General features: G+C 43.3%; 2 protein-coding genes across 4 annotated transcripts in view; one reads left to right on the forward strand and one right to left on the reverse strand.

Annotated features, from left to right (window-relative positions):
- Positions 1-19,242, reverse strand: part of LOC115354982 (UPF0577 protein KIAA1324-like) — a 30,584-nt gene extending 11,342 nt beyond the window's left edge. The window contains exons 1-22 of one of the 3 annotated variants that reach the window (XM_030045574.1): positions 19,016-19,242; positions 15,549-15,669; positions 15,266-15,455; positions 14,944-15,091; positions 14,519-14,608; positions 14,014-14,119; positions 12,712-12,861; positions 12,296-12,384; positions 11,247-11,427; positions 10,810-10,938; positions 10,208-10,298; positions 9,801-9,903; positions 9,312-9,449; positions 8,774-9,046; positions 7,872-8,045; positions 7,426-7,615; positions 7,181-7,277; positions 6,988-7,089; positions 6,207-6,333; positions 5,561-5,739; positions 4,534-4,696; positions 3,928-4,413 (exon numbers count right to left, since the gene is read on the reverse strand). In XM_030045574.1, the coding sequence (XP_029901434.1) occupies positions 4,342-4,413; positions 4,534-4,696; positions 5,561-5,739; positions 6,207-6,333; positions 6,988-7,089; positions 7,181-7,277; positions 7,426-7,615; positions 7,872-8,045; positions 8,774-9,046; positions 9,312-9,449; positions 9,801-9,903; positions 10,208-10,298; positions 10,810-10,938; positions 11,247-11,427; positions 12,296-12,384; positions 12,712-12,861; positions 14,014-14,119; positions 14,519-14,608; positions 14,944-15,091; positions 15,266-15,455; positions 15,549-15,669; positions 19,016-19,120 (3,018 nt within the window). In that variant the 5' untranslated portion in view covers positions 19,121-19,242 and the 3' untranslated portion in view covers positions 3,928-4,341. Of the gene's footprint in view, positions 1-3,927; positions 4,414-4,533; positions 4,697-5,560; positions 5,740-6,206; positions 6,334-6,987; positions 7,090-7,180; positions 7,278-7,425; positions 7,616-7,871; positions 8,046-8,773; positions 9,047-9,311; positions 9,450-9,800; positions 9,904-10,207; positions 10,299-10,809; positions 10,939-11,246; positions 11,428-12,295; positions 12,385-12,711; positions 12,862-14,013; positions 14,120-14,518; positions 14,609-14,943; positions 15,092-15,265; positions 15,456-15,548; positions 15,670-19,015 lie in introns of those variants that run through there. The other 2 variants (XM_030045576.1, XM_030045575.1) reach the window with 2 other exon arrangements.
- klhl42 (kelch-like family, member 42) lies at positions 9,430-27,401 on the forward strand. Its single transcript, XM_030045577.1, has 4 exons — positions 9,430-9,440; positions 22,771-23,978; positions 24,100-24,293; positions 25,837-27,401. The coding sequence occupies exons 2-4, from the start codon at positions 23,215-23,217 to the stop codon at positions 26,283-26,285; spliced, it is 1,407 nt and encodes a 468-aa protein (XP_029901437.1). The 5' UTR covers positions 9,430-9,440; positions 22,771-23,214; the 3' UTR covers positions 26,286-27,401.
- Positions 27,402-27,589: the final 188 nt, after the last annotated feature.

Here is a 27,589-nt window from a genome sequence, read left to right on the forward strand (position 1 = left end):
ATTTGTATTCACTATACCAGTTCATCATCAAATTCACAGATGACACACCATCTTTAGAGGATCAACAATCACCTCCTCCCTGAACTCTGAGCCTTTGTGGCATTAAGTGACATGCACTGTGCGTACATACGTATGCTAAAAGGAATACTCCAAAGTTTTGGGCAAAATAGCCCTTTTCTGACTTGCCCAGACTGAGACAAGATGATCAATACCATTTTCACCTCTGTATATCCACTTATATTCACTTCCTATGGGTAGAATTCTGTGTTAGCTTAGCATAAAGACTTGAAGTCTCTGGGAGTCATCCACATGACTCATGATACATTGTGTAAATAACACAACTTTGGAGTTGCTGTAAGGTTTATTCTTTTCACTTGGACACAGCTAGGCTACTGACTCCCATAGACGTCAAATCTTTATGCTAAGCTAACAGGAACTGCTACCCATGGGAGCTGAACTAGTGTATGCACAGAGGTAAAAATGGTATGGAACATCTTGTCTTAGTCTGGGTAAGTGGGAAAAGGGGATTTTGCCCAGAACTTTGGAACGGTCCTTTAAATATTTTAAGACAATTATAACTGTGTGCATTTGAGTTCACTGTTTTTGCTTTATCTTTGCATTTCTTGTGGATTTTATATTCAATACATTTTAAAATTTAAATGGGAAAGCTTGACTGTTTTCAGTTGTTTTCTGTATTAATTTAGTTTATCATAGTACTTCACTGCAAAAGCATTATGATTTTATTTACTTCTCACACAACATTGCATGTGTACGGAAACACAGCAATAAATATATTTACAGCTGATCTATTTTTGTTTTTATTGCTCAAAATCTTGACCTACCGCCTGAACAGCCTTAACATAAATTACGAATGGGCTGGTATAAACTGGTATCCTAATTTAAAACAACAACAACAACAACAACAATGCACATGAATTATAATTTTTCTCATATTGCCAAACATACTACATATCAGGTTCTATGGTTGTAAACAAACATTTGGATTCCAGTGCCATCCTGCAGGCTGCAATGTTGTACTGTGGCCAGCAGAGGGCAGAGTGGCCATGTTGGTAAATCCACTGAGCTGCAGGTCAGGACCTCCAGCTCACTTTCAGAGCAGCAGTTCAGTCCCAGCTGAAAATGGCCCTGAAGCAAAGAGAAAACACTGAGAAGATCTCAGCTGAAGAAAAAAGAAAAGCAACTGGCTAACAGCTGGAGTGAATCATTACTTAAACAAGTAATTATGAGATTAAATGAGATTTATCACCAAAAGGCTGAAAATGCTCTGTTAAGCTTGTTTTCCCATTTTGGAATCAGAAGTTAGAGCAGCTATTCAGTTCATGCAGCCTGAAAAATCTCCAAGATTAGATGGCTTCCCAGTGGAGTTGTATAAAAATGGCCCTGAAGCCAGCAAATTATTTACATCAGGCCCAAATTCTTACGATCACCAAACACCTGGGAAAAAAAAAAACCCAGAACAAAACAAAAACACATGCCTAAATCAAACTATGTCCAAGGTCTAAAACTGTGCATCTGATCCCTGCATGCAGGCCAGGTGATCTTTAAGATTCTCACAGAAAATCTCACACAAAGATTCATCCTCATGTTCAAACACACACTCAGTTTTGTGACACTGGGCTTATGTTCATATCCACTGCAGTTCCTTTTAACTGGAGTTTCTCTATTATTATTCATGTAACCAGTTTTCTTGCAGACAAATGAACCAACATTGACCTGAAAATATCTTTAAAAAATATTGTGACACTGAATAATGGATCTTATGGATTTTGGAAATATTCCAAGTTGGAAACTTTCCATAGGAATTTACAGGAATATAATGGAATTAACGTGAATAAACTGGAAATATGCAGAATTGCAGGTTAGCTTATGACAAGGGACTTACATGTAGAGGAAACAAAAACATCTTGCAGCATAATCTTGGTTAAAACAACCAGATTTAATGCAAATTCAGTTGATTTTTTTTTTTTTTTACCCTGCACTGTACATTCCTCCATCACATTTGTTGAGAGGAAATGCTTTACATTTTGAACGGAACAAGAGGTGGGTGGGTGGGTGGCGGTGTCATAGGAAATATGTTTATTTTATTCAGCATTCATGTTTTTTTTTTGTTCAATGAAAGAATTGATTCAAGTTCTACTCACAAATAAATCAAAGTCAAAAATGTCATTTTTAAAATTTGTATTTGCACACTAACAAAACAAAATGTTTATATTTATGTTTGTATATGATACAGTTTGTATAAATTAACCCAAATTTCCAGTTTACTTCCATAAATTCACATTAATTCGCATATATTCCTTTTAATTCCCATGGAAAGCTTCCAATTTCACCCTACCAGTGAGAGAAAACAATATCTTTAAAGGAAAAGAGGTCGCATCATTAGTTATTATTTTAACTAGAGCACAAAGTGTTTACAATTCTATTTCCATACAGAAAATCCCACATATACCTCAGTGGGCCTGTAGATGGTGACGCCTTCTGTCCAGTCCATGAATAGTCTTGTACTGCATGACAAAAATACAGCATAAATACAGGAGCAACTAAAGAGTCAAACCTCCAACCAAACTAAGCATCATGGCTATGCGCAGTGAATGACACAACATATTATTGGGTAATATTGCTGAGTTACATTGGCAAAAAAATGCTGTCCATATACCAGGGCCTGTGTTCCTCTCTCTAACATATAAACATTAGGTTTGCACTAAGGGGCTGTTTTCCTCCTCTTTTTCATTACATTCGTCACTATGTTCTGCTTCCAGTTTGGTGCTTAAATCACACTCATTACAGCAAACCTTTTTATTCTCACCACAAGCTTCGCCCTCTAAACCAGCTGCTCTCTAAACCTCCAAATAATAACAAATCCAGTTTCAGGTTCTGCCAGCGATCAGCGTATTTTTGTCCTACTGATATACAGTTCCCTCCACGAATAAAAGGGACCTGGTCACTGCTCAGCAAAAACAGCTCTAAAGGCATGACTGTGTGGTGTGAGCAGGTATGCTGCCTTCATCAGCAAAATGGACCCAACCAAAAGGCAACACAGAGCTATTTTGATTTCATGAGCCCTCTCTCCTGTTTTATAGATGCTCAGGCATGCTATTAGGTTTTGCTCCAGGTTTTAGTTTTCAGATGTGGCAGATTTTTGCTGGTGAGCTCTGGAAATAAGACTTACTGTTGTTCCCTGCAGTGCAAGTCTGTGACATCAACACGCTGAGGGCCACAAATAGGGCAGATGTTCTAGTTTGAGAGACGTGCTGTGAGCAAATGAACAGAAGTGTTTCACGCATTGAATGTTTTGGCCCGGGCAAACTACAACTCTTTTGGGGTTCACTTTGCTCGGAAACAGGCTCGGGTTCAGTGCAATTTTCTGCTGCTCTGCACAGCTGGAATTATCTTTTTTTCACTCACTCACTTTATCAAATTTAATCGGAAATGTCCTAAAGTGTGATAGTGTTGTTGTTGATAGTGGTCACTACAATGACATCACTCATGGCGGCTTGCTTTGTGTTCTGCAGCATCTCGTCGTGGCACACTATCCACATCCATGTTCAGCAGTGTGGGGCCAAGGTTAGTCGAGGTCCAGCCAGTTGAAATCATGAACTGGGATTGCATCATCATTTGAAATGTTCCATGTGGTTTTGGTGACCAAGCAACAGGAAAAATTTGATTTACAACATGCAACAAATTGCATGTAAGTTGAGCGTGTGAAGCATCACACTAATATTCAGTTCGCTCTAACCATCTGGCCAACTGGCTCTGTCGTTTGGAGTTACAGAGCCAGAGTAGTGAGCTGGGATCTGATCTTGGTCAGTTTTTCTTTCCTAACCGGTGTCTTGCCTCTGTCATGATAAACAGCACTGCCTCCATATCTGCATACATTAAGGATGAACTCTAAACTCTAAACAGTAATCCCAAAGCCAAGTCAGACTTTAATAAAGGTTCATCATGACAACATTGATATAAATACATGACTCTGAACATAAAATCCCAAATAAAAATACAAAATATACAAAAAACGGTAACGGCATGTATCTCTTTCGGTTGCGGCCCTCGAGCATCCACGGCGTTGAAGCGGGGCTGTGTTTCCTGTGGATTCTAGGGGAAGGGGAGAGAAGCCATTGTCCATTTCTTTTCCTTTAGTTTGCCAGCATCACGGTGGCAGCCATTCCCCGGTGGAAGCTGGAGCCGTAACGGGGCCCCCTCGCAACAAGGAGGAAGGGGATGGGTGGGGTCAAAGGACACATAAGGAGGTGCACAGTGCCAATATCACTGACTATTCCTCCTCTCCTTTACTCTGTCCTCGCTCTGTCGGCTCTCTCCTTCTTATCCCCAGACCCATCGCTCAGACTGGGAGGACTTCAGCTGCACGGACTCGCTGCTCTCTCCGTCCTCCTGCTGCAACACACACGTCATACAACTCTATTATGATCTACTACCAGTACGACAGTAAAAGCATAAATATTTTTCAGTTGTGGCCCTTCTTGTGCATCCTAGAGTCAAGGGAGAAACACCCACCTTGTTGGCGATTGCCCTGAGCTTGCCCAGCAGCGAGGGCTTCTGGGCGTAGACCACGTCGTCCTCAGGCTCCTCCCCCTCTGCCAGGGCACAGCTGTCAGCAGCTGGAAGCTCACACTCCTTGTTGGCGGACATCACCAGACGCGAATACTTATACTCCAGCCTGGACCAACACACCACAAACATCATGCGTGTTCAACTCCCTATAAAATGATCTCGCATGACTTCTACTCCCTGTAAAACAGAGCGTCTTAAACAGTGACATCACCCTGCACTAGTGGGTACAAATTAAAATCTTCCAGAAACTCAAAGTCACTAGAGAGACTTATTTGACATTGTTTGCAGTGTTGCAAATATGCAAATATTTTGGATCAAAACAACTGATATTTTCTGTGGATATTCGATATTTTAAATTTGTGCACTCTCCTAAGAATAAATAAATGAATAAATGAAAATCTACAGTAATGCAAATATTCAGTGTTACCCTCAAATTGTATTCCTATGGGGAGGAGCAGCCTCTAAGACAGAATTTAGACCATGATACACAATACAGTTACTATAACTACTATTATTAATAACAGTAATATAACATGTTCTTGCATATGTGTTGAATCCAGCCCAAAATGTCTCATAGTAATAATACACAGACCATCAATGCAGTATTGGTCAGTTCTACAATAAATATGTACTGAGACAAACTGCATCATATTCAACATGTCAGAGGTAGAGCACAATGACAAAAACCTTCATTAATGTCATTAGTAATACCTGTGATTACCTGCTATTTTATGTCAAAAGGCTGCTGTGAAAAGGCAAACGATTATTAGTACGCTTATTAGTCTTACACAATGAATATCAGATGTCTATACATTTGGATGTAAGGTTCACTCTAAAGCCACTACAATTTCTGCCTGGAAGAAGTCAGCGACACCTCTGTCCTCGATCTTAAAGTAATAATTCCTTGCAATCAAACGTGTAGGCTGACACACACCAGTGGTCATCTGTCCAGCTGGCAGGAGCCACTAACCTCTTGTTTTTCTTCCAGAAATAGCAGGTGAGGGAAATGAGCAGCACGGCCATGAAGGCTCCGCCGCCGAGCCCGACCTTCAGCCACAAAGCGATGGCCTCGCAGGGGGACGAGCGTCTGGACGGCAACGGCACGCCTTTGGTGCACAGCCTCGGCTCGTTCCACACATAGAGGGTTTCCTAGAGAGAGAGAGAGAGAGAGAGAGAGAGACAGAAAGATTGAGCTTACAAATGTTGATTGCGCAAGTAAAGAGCGGTGGAGGTGACACACTAGATTTTGTAAAGAGGGAACAATGTGTGAGTAGAGGTGATCGAGGCAGAGAGAGAGTGTGTGTGGGAGTATGAGTGAGAGAGACAGGGGAGAACAGCCGTGACGCACTTTGTAAACACAAATGATTTATCTCTGCCAGAAATAATATAACGTGACAATAGACGCAATTTGCTGCCAGAGGAAAGACGCACATGATTCAAGAGTTTGTGTATGTTTTTTTTTTTAAAGATTATTTTTTGGCATTTCTGCTTTATTTGACAGCCACAGTAGAGAGAACGAGGAAAGGCAGAGGAGAGAGAGGGGATGACCTGCCCCGGAGAGTGTGTGTCTGTTCATCCCAATGGACAAAATGACGTATACATGGTATGTCTGGTACCTGGATGCCTCCCTTGCACGCGCCCTCTATTTGGTGGTAGTCACCCTCGGTGCAGCGTGGGCAGGCGCTGGCGCTCTCCCACAGGAAGTGAAACGTGCATCCATCGCAGGTTCCTGCAGGACAGGAGCTGCAGGGACACACACAGATCAGCCACACAAAAAGCAGGGAGATGGTGAGTTCATACTAGAAATAAATAACACATACCAGAACAAACAATAACAATGCACATATGCAAAACTGCACACTGTCCACATATAGCAGGTACTTGATATATTTGATGTAGCGCATCATTTTCTGCATATCATTTCCTGAACATTGGCATGGCCTGCTTTTTTCCTAATCTCATATTGTTTCCCATTTTCCTTTCATTTCCTGTATTTCATGCTCCATGCATTAACAGATTTCTCATCTATTTTAACATGAAAATACATTTTTTCATTCCTTTCCTTTGTGTTCTTCTCAGTATGTTCTACTTCTGCCACTTCATTTTGCACATCATATATGCATGCATTTTCCTTTTTTTTCCTTTTTTTTTTTTTTTTTGTAATTTATACATGTCTAGTGTTGAAATTGTTGCATTATGTTTGCACTATTCTATGCTTGATTACTTTTTTTCTTTAAACCATTTGCTGTTGCTGGAATGGGATCAATACAACTTTTTAGATTTTTTAACAGAATATAAACAGCCTAAAAGTCTGAAATACCTGCTTAAACATCACATCCAAACAAAATTACACATTCTGCACTAAATGACTGGACACACACAGGCCTAAACACCTACCTGGGCACAGACAGCTCCCCCTGTTCAGATGTCTCTGGGTTACAGCGGACAGAGATGACTGAACTCCGACCTTGATCACACGAGGCTGTGGCCTGGTTTGACCTGAAACAAGGGACAACAGGACTGAATTAGGACTGAAGCACCCCCCCCCCCAAAAAACCCACCCTCTAAGTTGCAGTCCTGCGTGCTGTACCTGTAGAAGTAGTTGATGTCTGGAACATCGTTGGAGTTTTCAGGGAAGAGCTCTGGTTTAGCGTTCACTCCGTCCAGGACAGTGTCTACTGTAGCTCCTGAAAAAAAAGAAGAGAAGGATGCATTAAAAACATCTTTCAAAACGAAAAAGAGACGCTGACACAAAGAATGTCCATTAAAAACACACATCATAATGAAAACTGCATGTCTCGTGATGCCACGTATTGTCAGCTAACAACATCATACCGAGGAAAGTGTCTGCGAGGCTGATGGACTGAGACGCCAGGGCCGTCCTGAAGCCCCGCCCGTCTGCCGGGATGATGGTTGATTGACAGATGAAGCTGTCCACCGAGTTGACAAACTGAGCAGAGTCGCTCTGGCTGTCCTTGTTGGACAGATCGGTGACGTTATCTGTACAAATGGCTGCTCTCTTGTCCTGTATATGACACACAAACAAACCCTGCATCATATGTTATAATATGGTTGCATTTGTTTCAGCGCAAAATGCGAAATTTGGTTTGGAAAGAATGAATGCAAGCACAACTTATATCTCTAAAGCAAACAGTCTTGTTTTTAGCTTGTTGACAATGCATTTTTGAGGTTTCTTAGAGGTTTCAAAAGCCCAAAAGGACAAAAACAACTGCAGCCAATATGAGGTGATGTGTGGTAAAAGGTGTGAGTGTGTGACCTACAGCATGGCCACACAGGCTGATGTTGAAGAGGTGAAGGTACTTGGTGCCCTTGGAGGTGAAACTCGGCCCGATGGTCAGCGAGGCCACGCTGCTCAGAGCGCTCAGGTCAAAGGTCAGCGTCCGGTTGTTCGCCGTGTGGGAGAAGGAGCAGTCGCTGTAGCACCGAGAGTGCTCCTGCAGGAGAGCAGAGGACCTCAGTTAATCAACCTATCACCCCAAAACACAGCACATACCACTCTGAGGATTTTACAAGGCTCTTGTTCCTCAGTGATGGAGGCCGGTGTGAAATGCATGATAAACACACACTTGTTACAGACAGCAAAGGAGAAAACAACTGTGAAATTCATGATTTTGTTATAAATTTTGATATATGAAGGGTACAAGAAGAGGAGAGAAAAGAAGCAAGATAACATTCACAAACAGATGACAGGGAAAATGAGGAGTTGGGAAAGTCATCGGCTGAATCATGACTCTTGCAATCAAATTTGACTTCCTTCTCTCACTTTATTTATTCATTTAATTGTTCAATTTTCATTTCATTCTTCATTTAAAGGTAATATATCCTAAAGTTTCCCTTCCCTGGAAAAGGTTTTGGTCAATGCTGGTCATGCTGCCTTAAAGAGCTGATAAGCATGAAAAACATGTAGCGTCCCATGATCATCTAAATATAGCGTCCCATGATCATCTGAATATAATGTTACATTAAGTCCTTTAAATTTTTTTTTACAAGTACAAGGCAAGGAAATCTAAAAATATTGAATACAAGAACAAAATATCAACTATTGGCAACATCAATACCAAAGTGACAGGATTGGTATCAGTGTCAAAAACTAGTTGGATATTATTTGGACAGTCATTATGAGATAAGCACATGTAAGAGCTAGAAGGGGAGGGTCTCCCACCTTGTTGCTCCTGCTGCCCGGCCCACAGGGCACACATGCGTCCTGTCCGTAGGTGTGGCGCCCTGCCAGATGTGTGTTGGGTGGGCACTCCTGGCACTGGTTGGTGTCTCTGTCGATGTAAAAGCCGGCGGGGCAGGGGACGCATGAGGAACCGGCCTGCCGGGAACTCTGGGATACCAGGGCGCAGGCCCGGCATGCTGACGCCACCCCATCCAGGACGTTGGTCACGCTGATGGAGTACAGCTTCACCATGTCGCTGACGTAACGCCGCACCTACACACACAGAAACAAGGACACATATCCAGTACTGTATATTCAATACTTTCACTTATTTCATACTTGTGTTGAAACTGCAGATGAGTCATACTTATACACCACCTATTTACTATATTCTTACCTACAATTTAATTTTTTGCTGTATTTCATCTGCAATATCCCAGTTTCCCTATAGGACACTTTAATCATATCTTATACTTTGATATCTAATGCACATTATATATATAAAAAAAAAAAAAAGTGTGTGTGTGTGTGAACTCACGTCCAGAGCTTGGTTAGTCCTCTGGAAGGCCCATGTGTACGACACCGAGGCGTTCCTGGTCATGATGTGTGTGTAAGACTGTCTCTCCTTGGTGCCCTCCCACGACTCCACCACTGTGGTGCTTTTCCGGTTCACATCCTGCAGGGGGCGACACAGTCAACAGGTCAGCGGGGGGATAGACGGCTTGGATTACTTCAGCACAGGTTTTGACTTTAACAAGAGATTGCGGTCTAGTTGAGAGGCCAGAGAATCACAAAAAAATAAAAAAGTGATTCTACGGCTTACAGTGAGGTTCATCTGGGAACAAAAGCACACTCTGAGAAATGTGACAAGATCTTGAACTGAACACTATTTAAACTGGACTTCCATCAGAGTGGTGTGGCTGCTCTGGCTCTCTTGTGGAGTTAGTCATAGCCTAATTATTACCTTCTGGCTACAAATATTTACCCACAAATGCTCACATGCGCACACACAAACACACGCACACACCATCATGAAGTAGAGCTCACAGTCGGCAGAGCAGATGGTCTCGAAGACAAAGGTGATCCGACCAAACTCGCTGCCGGTCATCCCTGAAAGTGAGGTTGGCACCCTGCCGCACAGCAAACACACACAAGATTTACTCAACACACTTCCAGCACCGTCCCGCTCGCGCAGTCAGTGTCAAATACAAACATTCTTACGTGGATTTAATTAATTAATTTTTTTTTTCACCCTTTGAAACACAGATTGGCTTTTTCATCAACACAAACACAGATTCTCATTTTCCTCCGCTGAGACGGCTCAACAATCATGAGCTGTGCGCTGCAACGGATTACAAATCAGAGTCTGTCTTCCTGCACGGTTATAAATCAAAAGCTCGCACAAATAGAGACTCCGTGAAAGCACACACTCACTTGAAGCCGGGAACGTGCAAGTTGAGGATGAGATAGTCGTTATCCGAACCGCCCGCTCCGCTGCGGATATGGTCCCCTGCCACCTCCCATCCTGAAGAACAACACACACACACACGAATCACACATGTTGCCTTTTGGATTACAAGTCTATGCATAGATGAGACTATTTTACTGCGGTCATCAAAATGCAGGATTAGATAAAATTGGGTGAGAGCCTGTGTTGAAAGCAGGCTTGGATGACAGCAGAAAAAAGAAAAAAAAAAAACAGTGGGAGAGAGAATTACTTTATGTCACCGGGGTTTTTAAATAAGCACAAGCTATGTTTTGTTAGATCAGGCCGAGAGCACCTCCAGAAGGATCAAATTCCATAAATTCTGGCATCTGCCATCCACCTCCCACTGTCCCAGCTTTCAGCGCCGCTCCGACTCCCACTCATTCATCATGTAACACAAAAGTGTCAGACAACAGATGACACAAATCATTAATTTCATTCAGAATAGAAATGTTTTTTTTTTTTTTTTCCCGTGGGAGCCGAGCGTTCATTTTGTGTCCCCGATGTGCAGCAGAGATCCGACCGGGCGGCCGCTTGGAATTCTCCTCACCATTCATGTCATCACATTTGGAATTGCCCACGTTGAAACAGGAGGTCTTCATGTTGGACGGCAGGACGTTCCACCATTTGTACTCATAACCCAGCACCGGCTCGGTCCCTGCTGGGCACTCTGAGCACGCTGTCACACACACACACACACATACACATATACAGACACACACCACCACACAAACACTGTATTTAGATAACATTACATTAGCAGTGCGTGGCCATACTTCCCAGGTCACATCTATAATCACATGAAACCTGTACACATCCTGCATATATGCATATACAGGAATATGTTACATTTAAATATGTTTCTTATATGGGTAGATGCCATGGAATTAATTTATATGTACTTATATTAAATATTGGTAAAAGTGTGTTTTCAGCATGCTGTGTGCACCGTGATAATAACTGGGTGTTGTGTGTGTGCAGGTTTACCGGAGGTGCCGTCGGAGTGGGTCCCGGGCGGGCAGGGGAAGCAGGTGGAGTCGTTGGTGTTGTAGTAGCCGGGGTTGCAGGGGGGGCAGGGCTCCCTCTGACCCGTGGGGGGCAGCTCCACGGCCCCGGTGACGTTCTCCACGCAGATCTTTGGTTCCACCCACCGGTACAAAACCTGGGTCTGGAGCGGCCACCAATCCACAGGTTACCAGGGGTGGGAAGAGAGGCTTTTATTACACTGAATGTAAAACAGCTGGTATAAAAACCCACTTGACTTAAAGAGCTGCATATGATCTTTCCTGTTCAATGCAAAATGGACAAGAGGACATATAACATTCTTCTCATAATGAAATACACTTATAAATTCTGCTTAATATTCAAAATAGAGCACATAAACCAAGCAAACCATCAAGAAACAACATAATGATGTGCTAGTTTCTATAAAGAGTGTTTTCAGGCTTATGGATCTAATTAGGTCCTTCACTTATTACTTGTAAATTCTCCGGTTTTGGATGCAGTGATTATGGAGAAAACAAAAAAAAAACAGGCATGCAAAAAAAAAAAAAAAACTACACATGTATAGCAATATGAGTAATTATAATTAATTAGTTGCATCATCTGCAGGGAGAACATACATGGGGTGAACGGAAATGCCATGAATTATTAAACGCTTCCCCCCTTGTTAAGCATAAACTTTAGGGAAAATGAACTCCAAAGTCTATTCACTTTCAGATTTTCTGGGTCGGATTGCTTTGAGGCCTGGAATGAAAATAAAAAGACTCTTTTGTTTTGATTGGCTTACAGGAAGTGCAAAAAATCAAGTAAAGAAAAGGGATTATAAATCACTCAGGAAGTATTCAGAGCACCTTTCTGAATATTTCTATTTGAACAGACCTCAGAATGCAGGCTTTTGATATCCACTGTGTGTGACTGAATAAAATGTGTGTGTTGGGTTAGTGTTGATATGTGATATGCGCCTATCTGCATACGTAAGTTAAAAAAGCGTATGCGTGCATGTATATGTGCAAGTGTGAAATGTGGGAGCTGACCTTCCCTTCGCTGTCGCAGGCTGTGTGGATCTGGAAATAATCCTTCTGTGAACACGGCGGTCTCTCCTTGCATTCGGCCCATCCTTCATCTGAAAGGATGACGCAGGACAAACATGATGACATATACAAAAATACACATCCCAGATCATAGTGGAGGGTAAACCCATTTCTTATTAACCTGCTATCAACAAAATTATATGGAATTTACAGTGTGTACTCTGGTAGAGAATATTAAAGTAGTGGGTGTAAGTTAATAATTAATAATAATGATATGCCTCACAATGCTAAGTGTATGTCTCATTCTTTGCACTTTCCAGTGAATAAGTGAAAGTGGATTGATTTGAATAGAGCAGGTTCCACGCTGTCAAAATGATCCTGTCACACTAACAAAGGCTTCCTCTGCCGTCTCTACGTACGGGAGTACTGGTTGTCGGGGCAGGGGCTGCAGGACGATGCTCCCTTCTTGGAGGAGGTGTTACTGGGACAGGGCTGGCAGGACGACGAGCTGGGGGCCGGGCTGAACCAGCCGGGCCGGCATGGGAAACACTCGGACGTGTAGGCCACGCCTGGACACACATCCACATACAAAATTACACACACGCACATGTACACAAAAAAAGTCATGTGAAGCCATATTTGACTGGTTTAGCTCCACTGAGAGAGGTTTTGTAATGTACAATTTTTACTTGCTGTGTGTTTAATGCAAGAATAATAATAATAATGATAATAATAATAATAATAATAATAATAATAATAATAATAATAATAATAAAACTATTTGTATAGCACCTTTCATACAAGAATTGCAGCTCAAAGTGCTTCACAATAAAAAGAAGAACATTTGAAAACATTAAAATAAAACATTAAAAACAGAACAGGGTGGAATTAAAAAGAAAAGGCTAAAAACGAGAACTTTGAAATAAAACAAAAGATGCAAAATAAAACAATAAAAGATGCAAATAAAACAATAAAAGACAACAGAAGAAAGATTTCTGTGATTTCCCTCAAATTACTCTTTGCAATTTGGATATTGCACTTGGCCATACTGCTAGAAATATTGCTATATTTTTATTAATTGTTCAGCCCTCATCAGCACTTCTTCTTACAGTGCATGTGCATGCTGGGTGGTGAGTAATATTACTTGTATTATCACCAACAATCATTTTCCTTTGCAGGAAATGTATATCACAGTTGTCTTTAGCTTGCAACCTTTTCACCAAGATCTTGTCATACCAGAGTGAAATTTAATTATCTATCACATCATTATCAGCTTTCAGTTTCAGAGGGGATTTTATTTATCTTTCTGTACTTCTTCAACATGTGGTGTTAGTGGCTGATGCATTTCTACTTGGTTGGAAATTCTCTGCTACAGCCTCTTTTGGGCTGTTTGAGCTCGTAGCTTGCAACAATCTGCAAGCCGCCGAAGAACACAACACATCATTGCATTAGGGAGATGTCATTTCAAACTGCATTGCCATTATGAGATGAGCTCCCCGTTTGCAGAAAAAACTAATTTACTACAGACATTTAAACCGCCTGAAACAGAATCGGAGAAACGGAACGCCGGAGAGTGGATTAAAAACGGAAAAGTCGCTGGTAATAAAGACAATTACAGTATTTCTCCCTGGTAAAAGGGTTCAAGACGCACTTTAGCAACAGAAAAGTGAATATCTCTCTATGTGTCTGAGTGTGTATGCGTGTGTTTTTCATTGGTTTACCCTCTATTTGGATGTTCTTGAGCAGCACAGGCTTAACCATCTTCCCTCCCACCAGGATGCCGGTGGTTCTCCAGTACAAGATGTTAGTGCCGGACTTCAGACTGACCTGAGACGCAGATGAACACGCACACAGTGAGCCACTCATAAGCCTTTTCCACCAAAAAACCTCGTGGTTCTCAAGTTGGTTCAGTTGAAAATGTGACGGGAAAAGCACATCTGCTAGAAAAGCATACGTAAGATTTATTTGCAGAGATGTATGCAAGTGTGAGGGCATCTCTGTACATTTTAACCAACATTTAGAACCAGACCATAAAGTTTCTTGGTAATTGTCTTCATCTTTACCTGTAGAATAATACACACCCACTCAGTTTGCACTTGAGAAGTACTATTTCCATTTGGGAAGCAATCTATATGAAGTGAGCCAGAATGGAACCGGTTCCTTCTTGGTGGAAAAGGGCTAACCGAGTGCCGTGTAGGCTACAAACACACAGAGCCTCTCCCTCACCGTGTGTGTGTCCCATTCTCCGTTGCTGGTGACTTTGATCCACTTCTGGTCGTCGGTCTGGGCCATTTCCTGGCACTGCTCATTCTGGACCTGAACATATGTTAACACAGTGGCTATTAGCCAAGAGAAACGCCTTTCTTTTCCAAGCAGCAGCTGCTGATCTTCACTGATCCACTTTAAGCCTCCAGTACCTAATTGGCCGCTGAGCTTGTGTTTGACTGTTATGAGCTTTTGAAGGCAGTGTTGTCGGACTGAAACTGATCATTTGCGCTGATATCTTTAAATTAATATTTTCATGCCCCAGTAGTAAAAAGGATTAAGCTCTTTCCTCAAAACGGCATTCTTATCTGGGTGGAAAAGCCTCGGAAACAGCAATTAGACCATGGAGCCCGTGGGACGCTCAAATTGAAAGATTCTGCTCTTACATAAAACTCAAAGAAGATGTTGTTGTCGGGGTACTGGTAGGTGAAGGAGACGGAGCCCTGTTTTTCCAGACGAACAGCATAGACCAGAGACACCGTGCACTCATCTCGGCTCGACTCCAGATACACACCCTGCGGCGTCCACGATGAGCTGCGGCGCCCGGACAAAACACACAGTGGAGAATTTTAGCAAAACAGTGGCGTGCGCTCCAAAAGAACACTGCCTCTTTCTGTTCTCCATCGGGTGGAAATGAAAACAAATGCACATGTATTTCCACTGATTTCTTTTTGTTTGCTTGTTTGTATCTGTATCATGACAGTTCACCTGTTACAGGCCTGGCTGTCCTCTCCCGACGGCCCGGGGTCCATGTAGCTGGCCAGGCTGGTGAAGCCCGCAGGAATGGCGTCCCATTGGTCGAAACGGACGCCGCTCCCCAGCGAATAGGAGCCAGCGGCGCATGGCGTGCACTGCTGGGTGGACATCTCTAAAAACTCCCCCGCCGCACAGGAGAACGCTGCAGGGAAGGGAGGACAGAGAGTCGTATCTACTTGTAACCACACACACACACACACACACACACACACACACACACACCCTCGATACTTACAGCAGTCTGTTCCTCTGGTCGGAGGTGGAAGGTCTGAGCAGGAGCCCTGACTCTGGGGGATGGCCACTCTCCATCGTGACCCTGTGCTGTCACACTCTGTGTATTTATAGTAGTAGTCTGTCTGCAGAACATGCACACACACACGCACACACACGAACACACACACACACAAAGATCAGTCTTCCGTACAAAAAAATCCTCTGCACAGATGCATAAAAGATGATCAAATCCACGGGGTCCCAACTGAATAAGAATATGAACAAGTAGAAATCATTTTTTTTATCTTTTGCATCCTTCCTGTTGTTCGCCTCTCCCCATCACTCTCACTCTCACTCTCTCTCACACACACACACACATGCACTCCTCCTGAATAGACAGGGGCACCTCTAGTCTACCTGAAAAACTGGTTCTTCCACAAATGAATCCACTTTGCCGACGGTATTGGAAACCGAGTGACAAGCACGAAGCTGTGGGATTCCACGTGAAAACAAAAGTCAATCATGGAAATGGGAACGCGTTTGGGAGGGTGGGGGTGGGCTTGCAGGGGTAAAGATGATCGCCACGGCAACCGGCTGCACCATAAAACAACCTCAGGGGAAACTAATGGTGCATTAAAAGCACGACAGCCGTCCGGCCATCTCTGACCCGACTCCTCGCCCCTCCACCCCCGGCATGTCGCCCCCCCCCTGTCAACCATCACCGTGTTCCAGTCTGTTCATCGGCTGCTGGCATGGAAAATACTTCTTCTTATACATCACATCTTAAATTGGATTTTTATAGACTTACTTTCATGTAATTGTAAGGGACTTCTATCTTGTTTTGCTTTCTTTAAGTTGTTCCCATCGATTTTTCTTTTCAGCACATTTGCATCTCATCCTTAAACATTTCACTATCCTTCCTTTGAAGCACGTTATTAAATTTGTTTTCAGTCGCAGCTCCTTTTTTACTTGTTGTCTTACTATTTAATGATGCACTCGTGGTGGCTGGACATGGCCTTCAGCAACCTCACAACAGTCACATTTAATATTGATATGCAAAATCTATGTTGTGCGCTTTGCTTTCTTGCAGTAATTGCGTGGTCCTGGGTGTCTCTTGCCTGTGTTTATTCATAATTACAATGTAACTCTGAGTGCCGACCACATCAAATCAAATCCGGTGTCAATGCAGACTAAAGCCGACATGACGTGTCAGTATTCTATATATGTACATTTAATGCAACTCCAGTCCAAAGCAACGCCGTGGCAGCTCTCCATCTCCTCCCCCGAACCGGCTGTTGAGGCCATTACTGGGCAGGCAATCAGCAGAGAACACTGACACTGTGCTAAAGCAGAGCAATGACGCCTAAGTAGCAGCCAATTAAACTGGAACAATGCAGAAATGGCCTGCAATGTGTGTACAGGGAATTAGTCAGAGCCAGAGAGAGGGAAAGAGAAAAAGACAGAAAGAGAGAGAGAGAGAGAGAGAGAGAGAGAGAGAGGAGCTGGTTTGCAGATACAGTGTGTGTGTGTGCGTGTGTGTCTGCAGTGAAGATAAGCCTGAGGTTTTTTTTTTTTTTTGTATAGCTAATCACCTCTCCCCAGCTACAGTACACTAACAAAAATGGCCTTTCATGCCCCCCCCCAAGACACACACATACACAAAGAGCATTGGAAAGCACTTCATTAGCATGTGGCATGGCGACCTGCACCGTGGCTCTCTCTCTGCGCAAATGGACAAAGAGAGGGCTGATGCCTGTGCTAATATGTTGACAGAGGAGAAAAGGTGAGATTGATAAAAAGACGAAGGTTAATGTGTTTCCCTCGTCTCCTGGGCGACTCACGCTGGTTGCTATGGAGACTGATAAGATGGATAAGGGGGACAGGGGATAAAATTCAGTAGCACGCCAACCCATCCTATGAGTCAGGAGATTCTAAGAAGAGTTTGGCTGCAGGTTTTTTTTTTTTTTTTTTAGACTTTGTGTTGACACCCGAGTTCAAATGCTGAGATCTTTAGACGATCAAACATCAACGTTTTTGGATTGAATCTGCTAATAGGGAACAGTTTGGCCTGTAAAGTTAGACCATGTGCAAGAAAATGGAGGTAAATATACACATTTCCCCCAGAGTGGAAAAGCCTCTGTAACAACATTAGTCCATCACAGGTTAGTTATCAACGAACTAATGTGAGGGAGGTTTTGCAGACTGACACTTCTGAAACTGCTGAGAAACCATAACCTCACCTGTACCTGAAAGGCTAATGTTTGCCTGGCACACACTGGTGAATGAATACATTAGACACACAGGGCCTGGCAGGTGCATAGTACACCGATGCACCTGCTCTGCTGGATTAATCAGTTTTTACCTGGGCTCTAAATTTTCAGGAAGCGGATCCATTTCATGCACAGAAAAAAAAAGTGGCGTGACTTGTCTTATCCGAGCTTGGCAAACAAACATAAATGATCTGATGTCAGTAATTCAGCAGAAATCACCATGCAAATTTCCACTTACATTCCAGGCTGACATGGAAATGCATGCAAATCCTGCTTTTACACTTGGAAAACAGAACATCCCCTCACCTGGAGTTTGCAGGTTTGATTTCTTGCAACAGGCAAATGCCAGACACTAAAACAGACCCACATTTTGTCCCATACACCGAGATGGGAAGCTTTTGCTATTGATTTATTGACTGTTTACACTATACATAGAGAGATAACAATGGTAAAAATGAAACCTGAAATTAGAATAGTTTAATGCTAATTATACACCCTATGATTAGGATAATTTCTTGTAAATTAAACTACACCTCAGGGGCCTTTCAAGAACCCCTGAACCTCTAAAATAATAAGTACTTTAAAATAATAAATGATGTAAACTGCTTCCAGGGTGATTCAAGGACTGGGATTTCCCGGCATCCCACGGCTGCATCCACATTGAGCTGTGTATGTTTTTTTTTTCCCCCCTCACCGGGGAGACTAGAGAGGCTCACCGTGCCGGGACAGGACAGCGGTAATCCAAGCCCGGCCGGCCGGCAGGAGGCTGCGCAGAGGAGGGGATGGAGGCCAGTGCGCGCGGAGCCTCATCTCGTCATGGAGCCTCTCCTGCGCGATGTTTAGCCAACACCGCCTCGCATTTAAGCCGATCAAGAGCATGACCGTGCAGCCCGCAGATCCACACACAGCCGCGGCCATGCAACACTCAGCGTTAAAAACACCAATCATTTGCGCTTGTATGCATTATAGAGCCCGTTATATCTGCTGGTTTATTTCTGCAAGCACGGGCATCTCCTGACTTGATCGCTGCAATCAAACAGCAGGCGGCACAACGCAATATTTGCATACGGGCGATAATAAACAATATTATTAGGGGAGTGATGCAATTGAGCGGTATATTGATAATCACTATTAGTAAGGTAGTGTGTTTAAATGAAGTGTCAGCGGGATTTTGACACAGGCAGTTCTCACCAGTATGGCATTAGAACAGCGCGCTCACCTCATCGCACGGCCGCAGGTCTCTGTCCGCGGACGCCGCTCGGTGCACGGTGAGGATGAGGAAGACGCAGCGGGGAAACCAGGGGCCCAGGACCTGCTCCCGCATCCTCAGCTCGGATCAGACGCGCTCGGCTGGAGCCTGCAGAGGTCAAAAGCATGAACAAGGCTGCGCGGTGAATATTTGGTTATGGTCTCCCTGTCATTGATGCCGCTCTCTCTCTCTCTCTCTCTCTCTCTCTCTCTCTCTCTCTCTCTCTCTCTCTCTCTCTCCACCCACAGCCGCGTCAAGTCACACAGAAATCAATTATCGCATTTCCGGCCATAGTTCTGAAAATGTAGTAGCCTGAACATTTTTTTTTTTTTTTTTTTTTAATAACATGTCTTTAGTGTCTATATTTTAGGGTATCACTCCATATTGCGCCAGATGATTTCAGTAAGAACTTTGAGATGATTTTTTAAAAAATTAGTAGGCCTATTATTATGTACATTCAAGTGTTAACATCAGATTGATACCATAATGATAGTTTTTAACTGAAACTGTTTAAAGCTGATCCTCTGTAGTTAAACCCTAGATATTTTTTTTAAACACACTAACATACTTGGAGCTGTTGAGAAAATTACTTTCATCCCACTGGAATCATGTCTCTGGTCAGACCTGTAAAAAAAAGTCCCTCACCAGCTTTGGTCAGGGAGGAACCTCCACCATATCAGCACTCATTGGCATTTTATTGAAGATGTATGATCTTAAATAAAAAGCCGAATATACCTGCATGCTGATATTATGTAAAGCATCTTCATGACTTGCATGTTTGGTGAAAGTTTTACTGAATGTTGCCTCCAATCCTGATAGCACATAAAACACTTCCAAGAGCTCGGTTGTAATCGCAATAAAGTTAATCTATCTATTTATCTATCTGTCTATCTATCGATATTCACTGCCTTTTATTTTGAAGGCAATATCACTGTACTTCCGGTCGTGCTCTGGTTTATTCATGCAACCTTCACTGAGCCCCATCGAAAGCCTCAGACAGTGACGTCACCAGTCTGATAACGCGTTATCTTGATTGACAGCTCGAGATGGACAACATGCCCCCTGGCTATTAGACTTATTATAGCTCCGTGCTGCTGACAGCGGAATATGAAACTGAATGTGGCACCAAAACTAACAACTCCGTGTGGCGCAAGATAGAGCCTCTGGGATGAAGACAAGCAGCACCCAACCGCCCACCCCCCTCCAAAATTTAGCATCTAATGAAACATCGACGCAAATGTACAGATAATGCACAAGAGAGTCACTTATTCAAAGTTAAAGCAGGGAAAATGCCATTGCATCTTACATCACGTTATTATGTCACCAAACTATTAGGTCCCAAATGCTGACCAGGCGTGTGTGTGTGTGTGTGTGTGTGTGCTCCTCTTACAAGCTGATTTCTTGGAGATCTCTGCCTGACCTTTGCGCTCCATGTAATGATCAAAACCCACTGGATCATATTTTGACTCGCTTTGCCAGGAAACCACTGGTCCGCTGTAGTTTTGCCAGTTGCAACACAGCAAGAATAACAGCAGTGCACAGTGGGATGGAGGGCTGAGCTCATACGCAATAATTCACAGCAGAGATTTCCAAACTGAACGGGTGGACAGCAAAATGAAAGATAGTTAAATTCCACTGCTATTTAATTAGAAGATAGTATAAGGGAACTGCATTCTGGTGATCTCTCCAGTTGTTCCAGAGATGGATGCCTCCTCTCAGATGGGTGACCCCGGGATAAAAACCCTATCAGATGTGCATCTGTGGTCTCCTCGGAGGTGCTTGATGTGGGAAAACTTGGGCAAGTGCTGGCCCACAGCGCTGAGGGCGTGAGACTGCAAAGCCTTTTAACTATCCTAATTATGAAATCACATGCCTTACCTTGCGTGTGAGAATGTTTCAAAGAAGGTCTGTTACAAGCAGCCAGAGCTGGCACTGTTTAGCCCACAACACACACACACACACACACACACACACACACACACACACACACACACACACGCACACACACACAGGGCTCACAACATAGGTCAACCCGTGTCAGCTATGTTGACAAGGGAACAAGGAAACAGTCCTGTGTTCTGCTCTTCCTCCATGTATCATTTTCCGCAAGAATGCAGAAATGCTGTCTGAAAAAAACAAAACAAAAAAACAACAACAACCAAACTTTCTCAAGCTGCCCACAAACCTGCTGATTCACTGTCACTCTCAGATAGGAGCTGCACATAAAATGTCAGATTAGATTTGCAATCAAGATGGTGATCCATGACATGCTGATATAAAGACTTCAAGTCTTTAAAGCAGCACAAAATCACAGGTGGCAATATTTCCAGCTGGATGGAGCAGTGGTCTGATCAATATGCATACCAGTCTACTTGAAACTAGATTCTGAGCTGAAGACAATCCACATTCATTATGTAGATCTCTGCTGGCCCTGGATAAACATATTTTTCACCACATCTTCTTAACTATTCTTTGGCTGTGACCAAAAGTTGCACTGTGAGATAGTCTGCAATGGGAAATGTCTAAATCATCTAATATTTAAGAAATAGATATATTATTTCTCATGTATAAACTAAAAAACAAGTGAGGCTTACACTGCAGTTATTGTATTTTAAAATCATTGGTGATATGAGAGGTGTGGTGTTGTATATATGCTGCTCATGTTTAGGTAGGCCTGTCATGAAAATTATTATAATCAAGGAAGAATTAGTTCATAACAATGTTCAAAACAGAACATAAGTCAAAACAAGTGTAATGGTTTATACATATCCAAGTTGCATGTCCTTTGTATTATGAATGTTTATTAATAAAAATTCAGTTAAAAAAAGATATACAAATATACACTACTCACAAAAAGTTAGGGATATTTGGCTTTTGGGTGAAATTTATGTAAAATGTAAAATGTTCACGCTACAGTGATATTACATCATGAAAGTAGGGCATTTAAGTAGAAGCATACACTGGTGATTTCCTCATCTCAAACAATTTCTTGAAACAAAAGCCAACAACAGTGGTGGGTATACCACAACAAAAAATGTCAGAGTCAATAACTTGGCATGTGCCCTTGAGCATCAATTACAGCTTGACAACGACGTCTCATGCTGTTCACAAGTCGACTTATTGTCTGCTGAGGCATGGCATCCCACTCTTCTTGAAGGGCGGCCCTCAGGACATTGAGGTTCTGGGGTACAGAGCTCCGAGCCTCTACACGGCCACTCAGCTGATCCCATAGGTTTTCTATGGGATGCAGGTCTGAGAAAGTGCAGGCCACTCCATTTGAGGTACCCCAGTCTCCAGCAGCCATTCCCTAATGATACGACCTCGATGAGCTGGAGTATCAAACACCTGATGTGAATTTTGCCGTTAAACTCCTTGTTAGAGAACAGCAACTTGTGCAAAAAGTACTGAAACATTGAACAGTTGGACATGTGCATTCAAAAGTTTACAGAAGGTCACATTAAGTTCACCTGTAAAGGTTATAATGCATTTTAGATTCATCCTGAAATTTCACCCGAAAGCCGAATATCCCTAACTTTTTGTGAGTAGTGTAGATAGATTGATTCATTCATTCTGTGAGAAGCTGTTCGTCTACTTGTCGGCAGGTGGCGGCAGCAGCAGCAGCGACTGTGGCAGCAGCACCGAGGCGGTACATAACATGAACACTTCCACGAAGAAGAAGTATAAACCCCGGAAATGACGCCGGAATGACACTCAAAACAGCTGAGATATGACCATTATGTCGTGCTTGACAGCTCGGCACTGTGCTGCGAAAACACTCACAAACGGCTGGTAAAATGCAATGGAAAATGCAGCAGCCGGTGTCAGAGTCAGTCGCCGCCACTGAAACAACATCTTTAGACGCTGGAGTGACATTGTAGTCGGCCGCCGAGGAATGCCAATCAGAGAAAGGGCTTCATTTGGCCAGTCTAGCTAGCACTCGCTACAGTAAGTTAGCTGTTTTCTAGCCAGTTGGCGTCCCCGGGTGAAGAAACTTCGGTGCAGATCTATGGGCTGAACATTACCATATATAGGCCGGCTCCAGACCTCCCTCGCCGGTAAAATGTAAACTGTGCCTGGCTGGTTAGGTCGGACAAGGGGAAGCAATAACAAAAGCACCGTCGTGTGAGCTTGAGCGCACGGCCCGAAATCAAAACACGAGCACGTTAAACATGTCATCTGACCAAATCATTGCAATCGTAATGGATGACAAAAAGTACGAGGTCAACAAGAAGAAGCTGATCGAGAAAAGCGACTACTTCCGTGCACTGTACAGCTCCGGGATGAGGGAGTCCACGGAGGACTCGGTGCAGCTGCAGGGACTCAGTGTCCCGGGCCTGGAGCTGGTCCTCGAGTTCATCAACACGTCCAAAGTGCAGGTCGTCAACGAGACACTGGAGGACCTGATCGAGACGGCATCCTTTTTACAAGTGACCTCCATCCTCAAGCTCCTCTCCTCGGAGATCCGCCTGGACAACTGCGTGGAGCTGTACAGCCTCTCGGAGGTCTACGGGACCCACGACCTGCGCAATGCTTGCCTCAAATACATGACCTGCTACTATCACCCCATGCTGAGACGGGCGGAGTTCAGGAGCCTGCCAGCCGCTGTGCAAGACCAGGTCAGGGACATGCGCATGAAAGGCAGCGCAACCCTGGTGGCCATCGGAGACTTCACCTGCCTGTCCCTGGATGTGCCCGACCAGGACGAGCCCTGGTCCATGCTGAGGTACGGAGAGGTGGAGCAGCGCTGGAAGCCGCTGGCCAACAACCTGCCTCCTGATATGATCAACGTCAGAGGCTATGGCTCTGCTGTCCTGGACAACTACTTGTTCATAGTGGGGGGCTACAGGATGACAGGCCAGGAGATCTCAGCGGCGCACTGCTACAACCCCTGCAGGAATGAGTGGAACCAGGTGGCACCGCTCAACCAGAAGAGGTGAGGCTGCTGGACCTGGTCAGAATCAGAATCAGAAATACTTTCTTGAACCCAGAGGGAAATTATGCAATCAGTGGTACTATCTGTCATTATATTCCACGTGCTTTGTCTCCTCCACCAGGTCTAACTTCAAGCTGCTGGCGGTACAGGGGAAGCTGTACGCAGTGGGAGGCCAGTGTCTGGGCACAGTGGAGTGTTACAGCCCAGAACAAGACTGGTGGACCTGCGTTTCCTCCATGCCCAACCCGCTGGCAGAGTTCTCTGCCTGCGAATGCCAGGGCATGATCTACGTCATGGGTGGATACACTGCAAGAGGTTGGTCTACATCAATGGATAAGTTGCATTGAAATTGCAGTTACTCTTTCATTTTGTTACATAATGTCCACGTCATAAGGTACATATATTGAACTATAAACACTCAAAATATATGTAGACCTATTTAGTAGATATTTTTTTTAATCAGTAACTTACTTTTACTTCCTCAAAACAGCAGCTTTTTCCTAACTTCTTCAGTTTTGTCTTTACATATTTTTCTAAAACACAATTAAAGCAATATTTCCTTAGTGAGTTTAAGCTTCTTTAAACCATTGAACCAAATGGGGGAATCAGTTTTCAGCACTGCACACAAAGGGGACCTACAGAAGAGGGTCTGTGATGTATGATCAGTTCCAACTCTCAATTTGGGAAAGAGGATGCAGCTGAGGATGAAAGACGTCTGTAGTGCTCATATGGTTACATCACTTGGTTATATTTGTAGCGTCCCACATCTCTGGAGACGTTCACTGTTCATTTATTTATCTTTGTGCCCCTCGTCCAAGTTATCTTTTCAAGTGTGCAGAATAGAGTTCTGAAAACAAAACGTACATTTTTCTGTAGGCCCATTGGACACCAGATAATTATGATCTTTCCCCAGTTGTCCTGCAGAGGGCCCAAGAGACATTGGAGTGGCACTGGTTAGAACAAAATTAGCCCTAACTCCACAAGTTTGTCCAGTCATGATGAAACTTGTAAACAGGTTCTGCTGAAAGTGCTCTAATGCTGTTGCATACATGTTGTTGCATGCTGTTGCATACATGTTGATATATTTGGATATTTTCCTTTCATTTGAATCTAGTACTTAGTAAATTGTACTGTTATAGAGAGACAGTGTTGAAAACTTTAAAGCTTTAAAGGTGTTTAAATGAAGGGACTGTAAGTACAATACTCTGACCTGAAGTCCAAATCATCTTGCCATTTATCCATTTTACTCTTGTTGACAGGCTGGATGTTAACAGCTAACTTGAGTTGTCTGGTTAGTTTTTGCTCACTGACTGGAAACAGTGTGACATGTGAGAATATCAAAGGAAGGGAGAGTTAGCTGCTGTTCAGGCGCATGATGAAGTGGGGAAGGAACAAATCAATGGCCAAATAGGATCCAATATGTATTCTGTACAGCAAAGGAAGAGCCTGCTAGCTGTAGCAGTTTTGTACTTCTCTTCCACCAGAGAGCTCCTGCAGTGACCCACAGGAGTCTTTGGAAGTGAGCAACCTTGTTGACAGAGATGTCTGGCAGCTGATCAGCAGGGGGCATCACAAGAGCTGGAACTTTTGCATCTCTTATTTTTTTAGTTTAATTTCAGGAAATGTGCACGCTGGTTGAAGAATTATTGATCAAAATCTAATGTCTTGATTTTGATTGGTGCATGGTCTATGAAATAATCACCTATATTTCGTTTTGTTAGGGCTTTGGCAGTGGTGGGTGCCCTGGATGTTGCAGGCCTCTGATTACCTCACTGCATAAGTTAGTGCAAAACCCCAAATAATTCTCGTCTCTGTTGTCGCTGTTGAGTTTAACGCCTCTTTCCTGTGCGTCTATCAGACAGGAACACTAATGTCCTCCGCTACTGCCCCACCTCTGACTCCTGGGCGGTGTTTCGCGCCTGCTCAGCGCACGTGCGCAAGCAGCAGATGCTCTCGGTGGAGGACACCATCTACCTGGTGGGGGGGTACACGCATGAGCTGGAGCCGGGCCGGCGGCGGCCCAGCCAGACGGAGGACATGCTGACAGTACAGTCCTACAACATCACCACGGGGGAGTGGATCCAGCTGAAGGAGAACACGTCCAAGTCGGGCCTGAACCTGACTTGCACGCTGCACAACGACGGTATCTACATCATGAGCCGGGACGTCAGCCTGCCCACCAGCCTGGAGCACCGAGTCTTCCTCAAGTACAACATCTTCTCTGATGCCTGGGAAGCTTTCAGACGCTTCCCGGCTCTGGGCCAGAACATGCTGCTTTGCTCCCTTTACCTCCCCAATGTATTATGATTGGGTAGAGGTGGGCGGCTATGTGATGTGAAAGACATCTATGAACACTAATGGACATGGTGGAGCCCATACAGCATCGATAAGGTCAATGTGTGGCTTTTTTATGCTTGCAAGAGGTTGGAGTTCTGTGGCATTAATGAGGACCAGTGGTAATAGTATCTGGTTGCCAGGTTGAAGGCCTTGTTACCACTGTGCCTAGATAACACACTATATTATACTGTATGTACTGCTATGAATGCAAATAAGTAAAACTACAAAGACAAGATGATAACAGCGATGAACTCACTGACCTTGAATGAATAGAACGGCGATGACCACTCCAGTTATTTGAGTCCTTGAGACGGCTGCCACCAAACATTTGATAATGTTGTGGATTTGAGCATTGGTTTAATACATGAGACTCGGGGAGCATTATGTGTTACATAGTCTGATGATTTACCGATGACAGCCAATGTCAACACTCCTGCTTTCTGTGCCTCATGCACAGCTCTGTAGTGCCACTGCTTATTTCCATGACTACAGCAACTAAATTCTATGGTCATTTTTAATTGTACTGAAAGAAATGACCATGACCCGTTCGTAAGTGGCTGTTCTATCTATTCTGTTTCTGTAAATGAACTGCTGGTCAGTAGAACTACGGCATCACAACAGCATGCTTTTCAAATCTATGGGTCACAATACATTCCTGATGTTTACACTACAAGTATGGCATTTGCAAACATCTTCATCCATAATTCACTACAAACCTTAAAAGCTGTTGCAAATATCTCAGAAACAGAACATATTTCTTGTCTTTATATATATATATATATATATACATAACAGCAAATATTAATGAAAATGGCTTTGGTTTTACACTGCCAATTTTATGAGAATTAAGAAGTTGTTTATTGTATGAAAGTGTCATTAGTTGATATTTGGAATGACTTGGATGGAGCTTGATGTGGATTACATGTGTAAGTCCTATTTTTCAAAGATATGCTAAGCAAAGCTTAAAGCGCATTTCCATGAAATGGAAGATGCACATGTGCCTTCTCCAGCCACAGTAAAAAAAAAAAAAATAAAAAAAAAGAGAAGAAAAAAAGCACAAAATGCAAAACTGTGTTACATAGCCAGCAACTGACCAAAACTGCTGTTTTATTTTTTTTCCCACTGCTGAAGTAAAATTTTCCTTAAAGGTACTTTTCAGTTCATTGATTCATTAATGGGGGTATGAAGACAATGAGAAATTAACTTAAAAGTTCATTTCCAAAACCTCTGATGTTTTGGGTAACTTCAAACCTGTGTAGATAGCACTAAACAGT

The sequence above is a fragment of the Myripristis murdjan genome, chromosome 23 (genome assembly GCF_902150065.1).
Source record: "Myripristis murdjan chromosome 23, fMyrMur1.1, whole genome shotgun sequence".
Classification (NCBI taxonomy): Eukaryota; Metazoa; Chordata; class Actinopteri; order Holocentriformes; family Holocentridae; genus Myripristis; species Myripristis murdjan.

Excerpts from the sequence above, each read along its gene's own strand:
- klhl42 (XM_030045577.1), top strand. The coding sequence starts at position 23,215 with ATGTCATCTGACCAAATCATTGCAATCGTAATGGATGACAAAAAGTAC. Across the intron at positions 23,979-24,099 it reads GCACCGCTCAACCAGAAGAG|GTCTAACTTCAAGCTGCTGG; the intron begins GTGAGGCTGCTG and ends CTCCTCCACCAG. Across the intron at positions 24,294-25,836 it reads GGGTGGATACACTGCAAGAG|ACAGGAACACTAATGTCCTC; the intron begins GTTGGTCTACAT and ends TGCGTCTATCAG.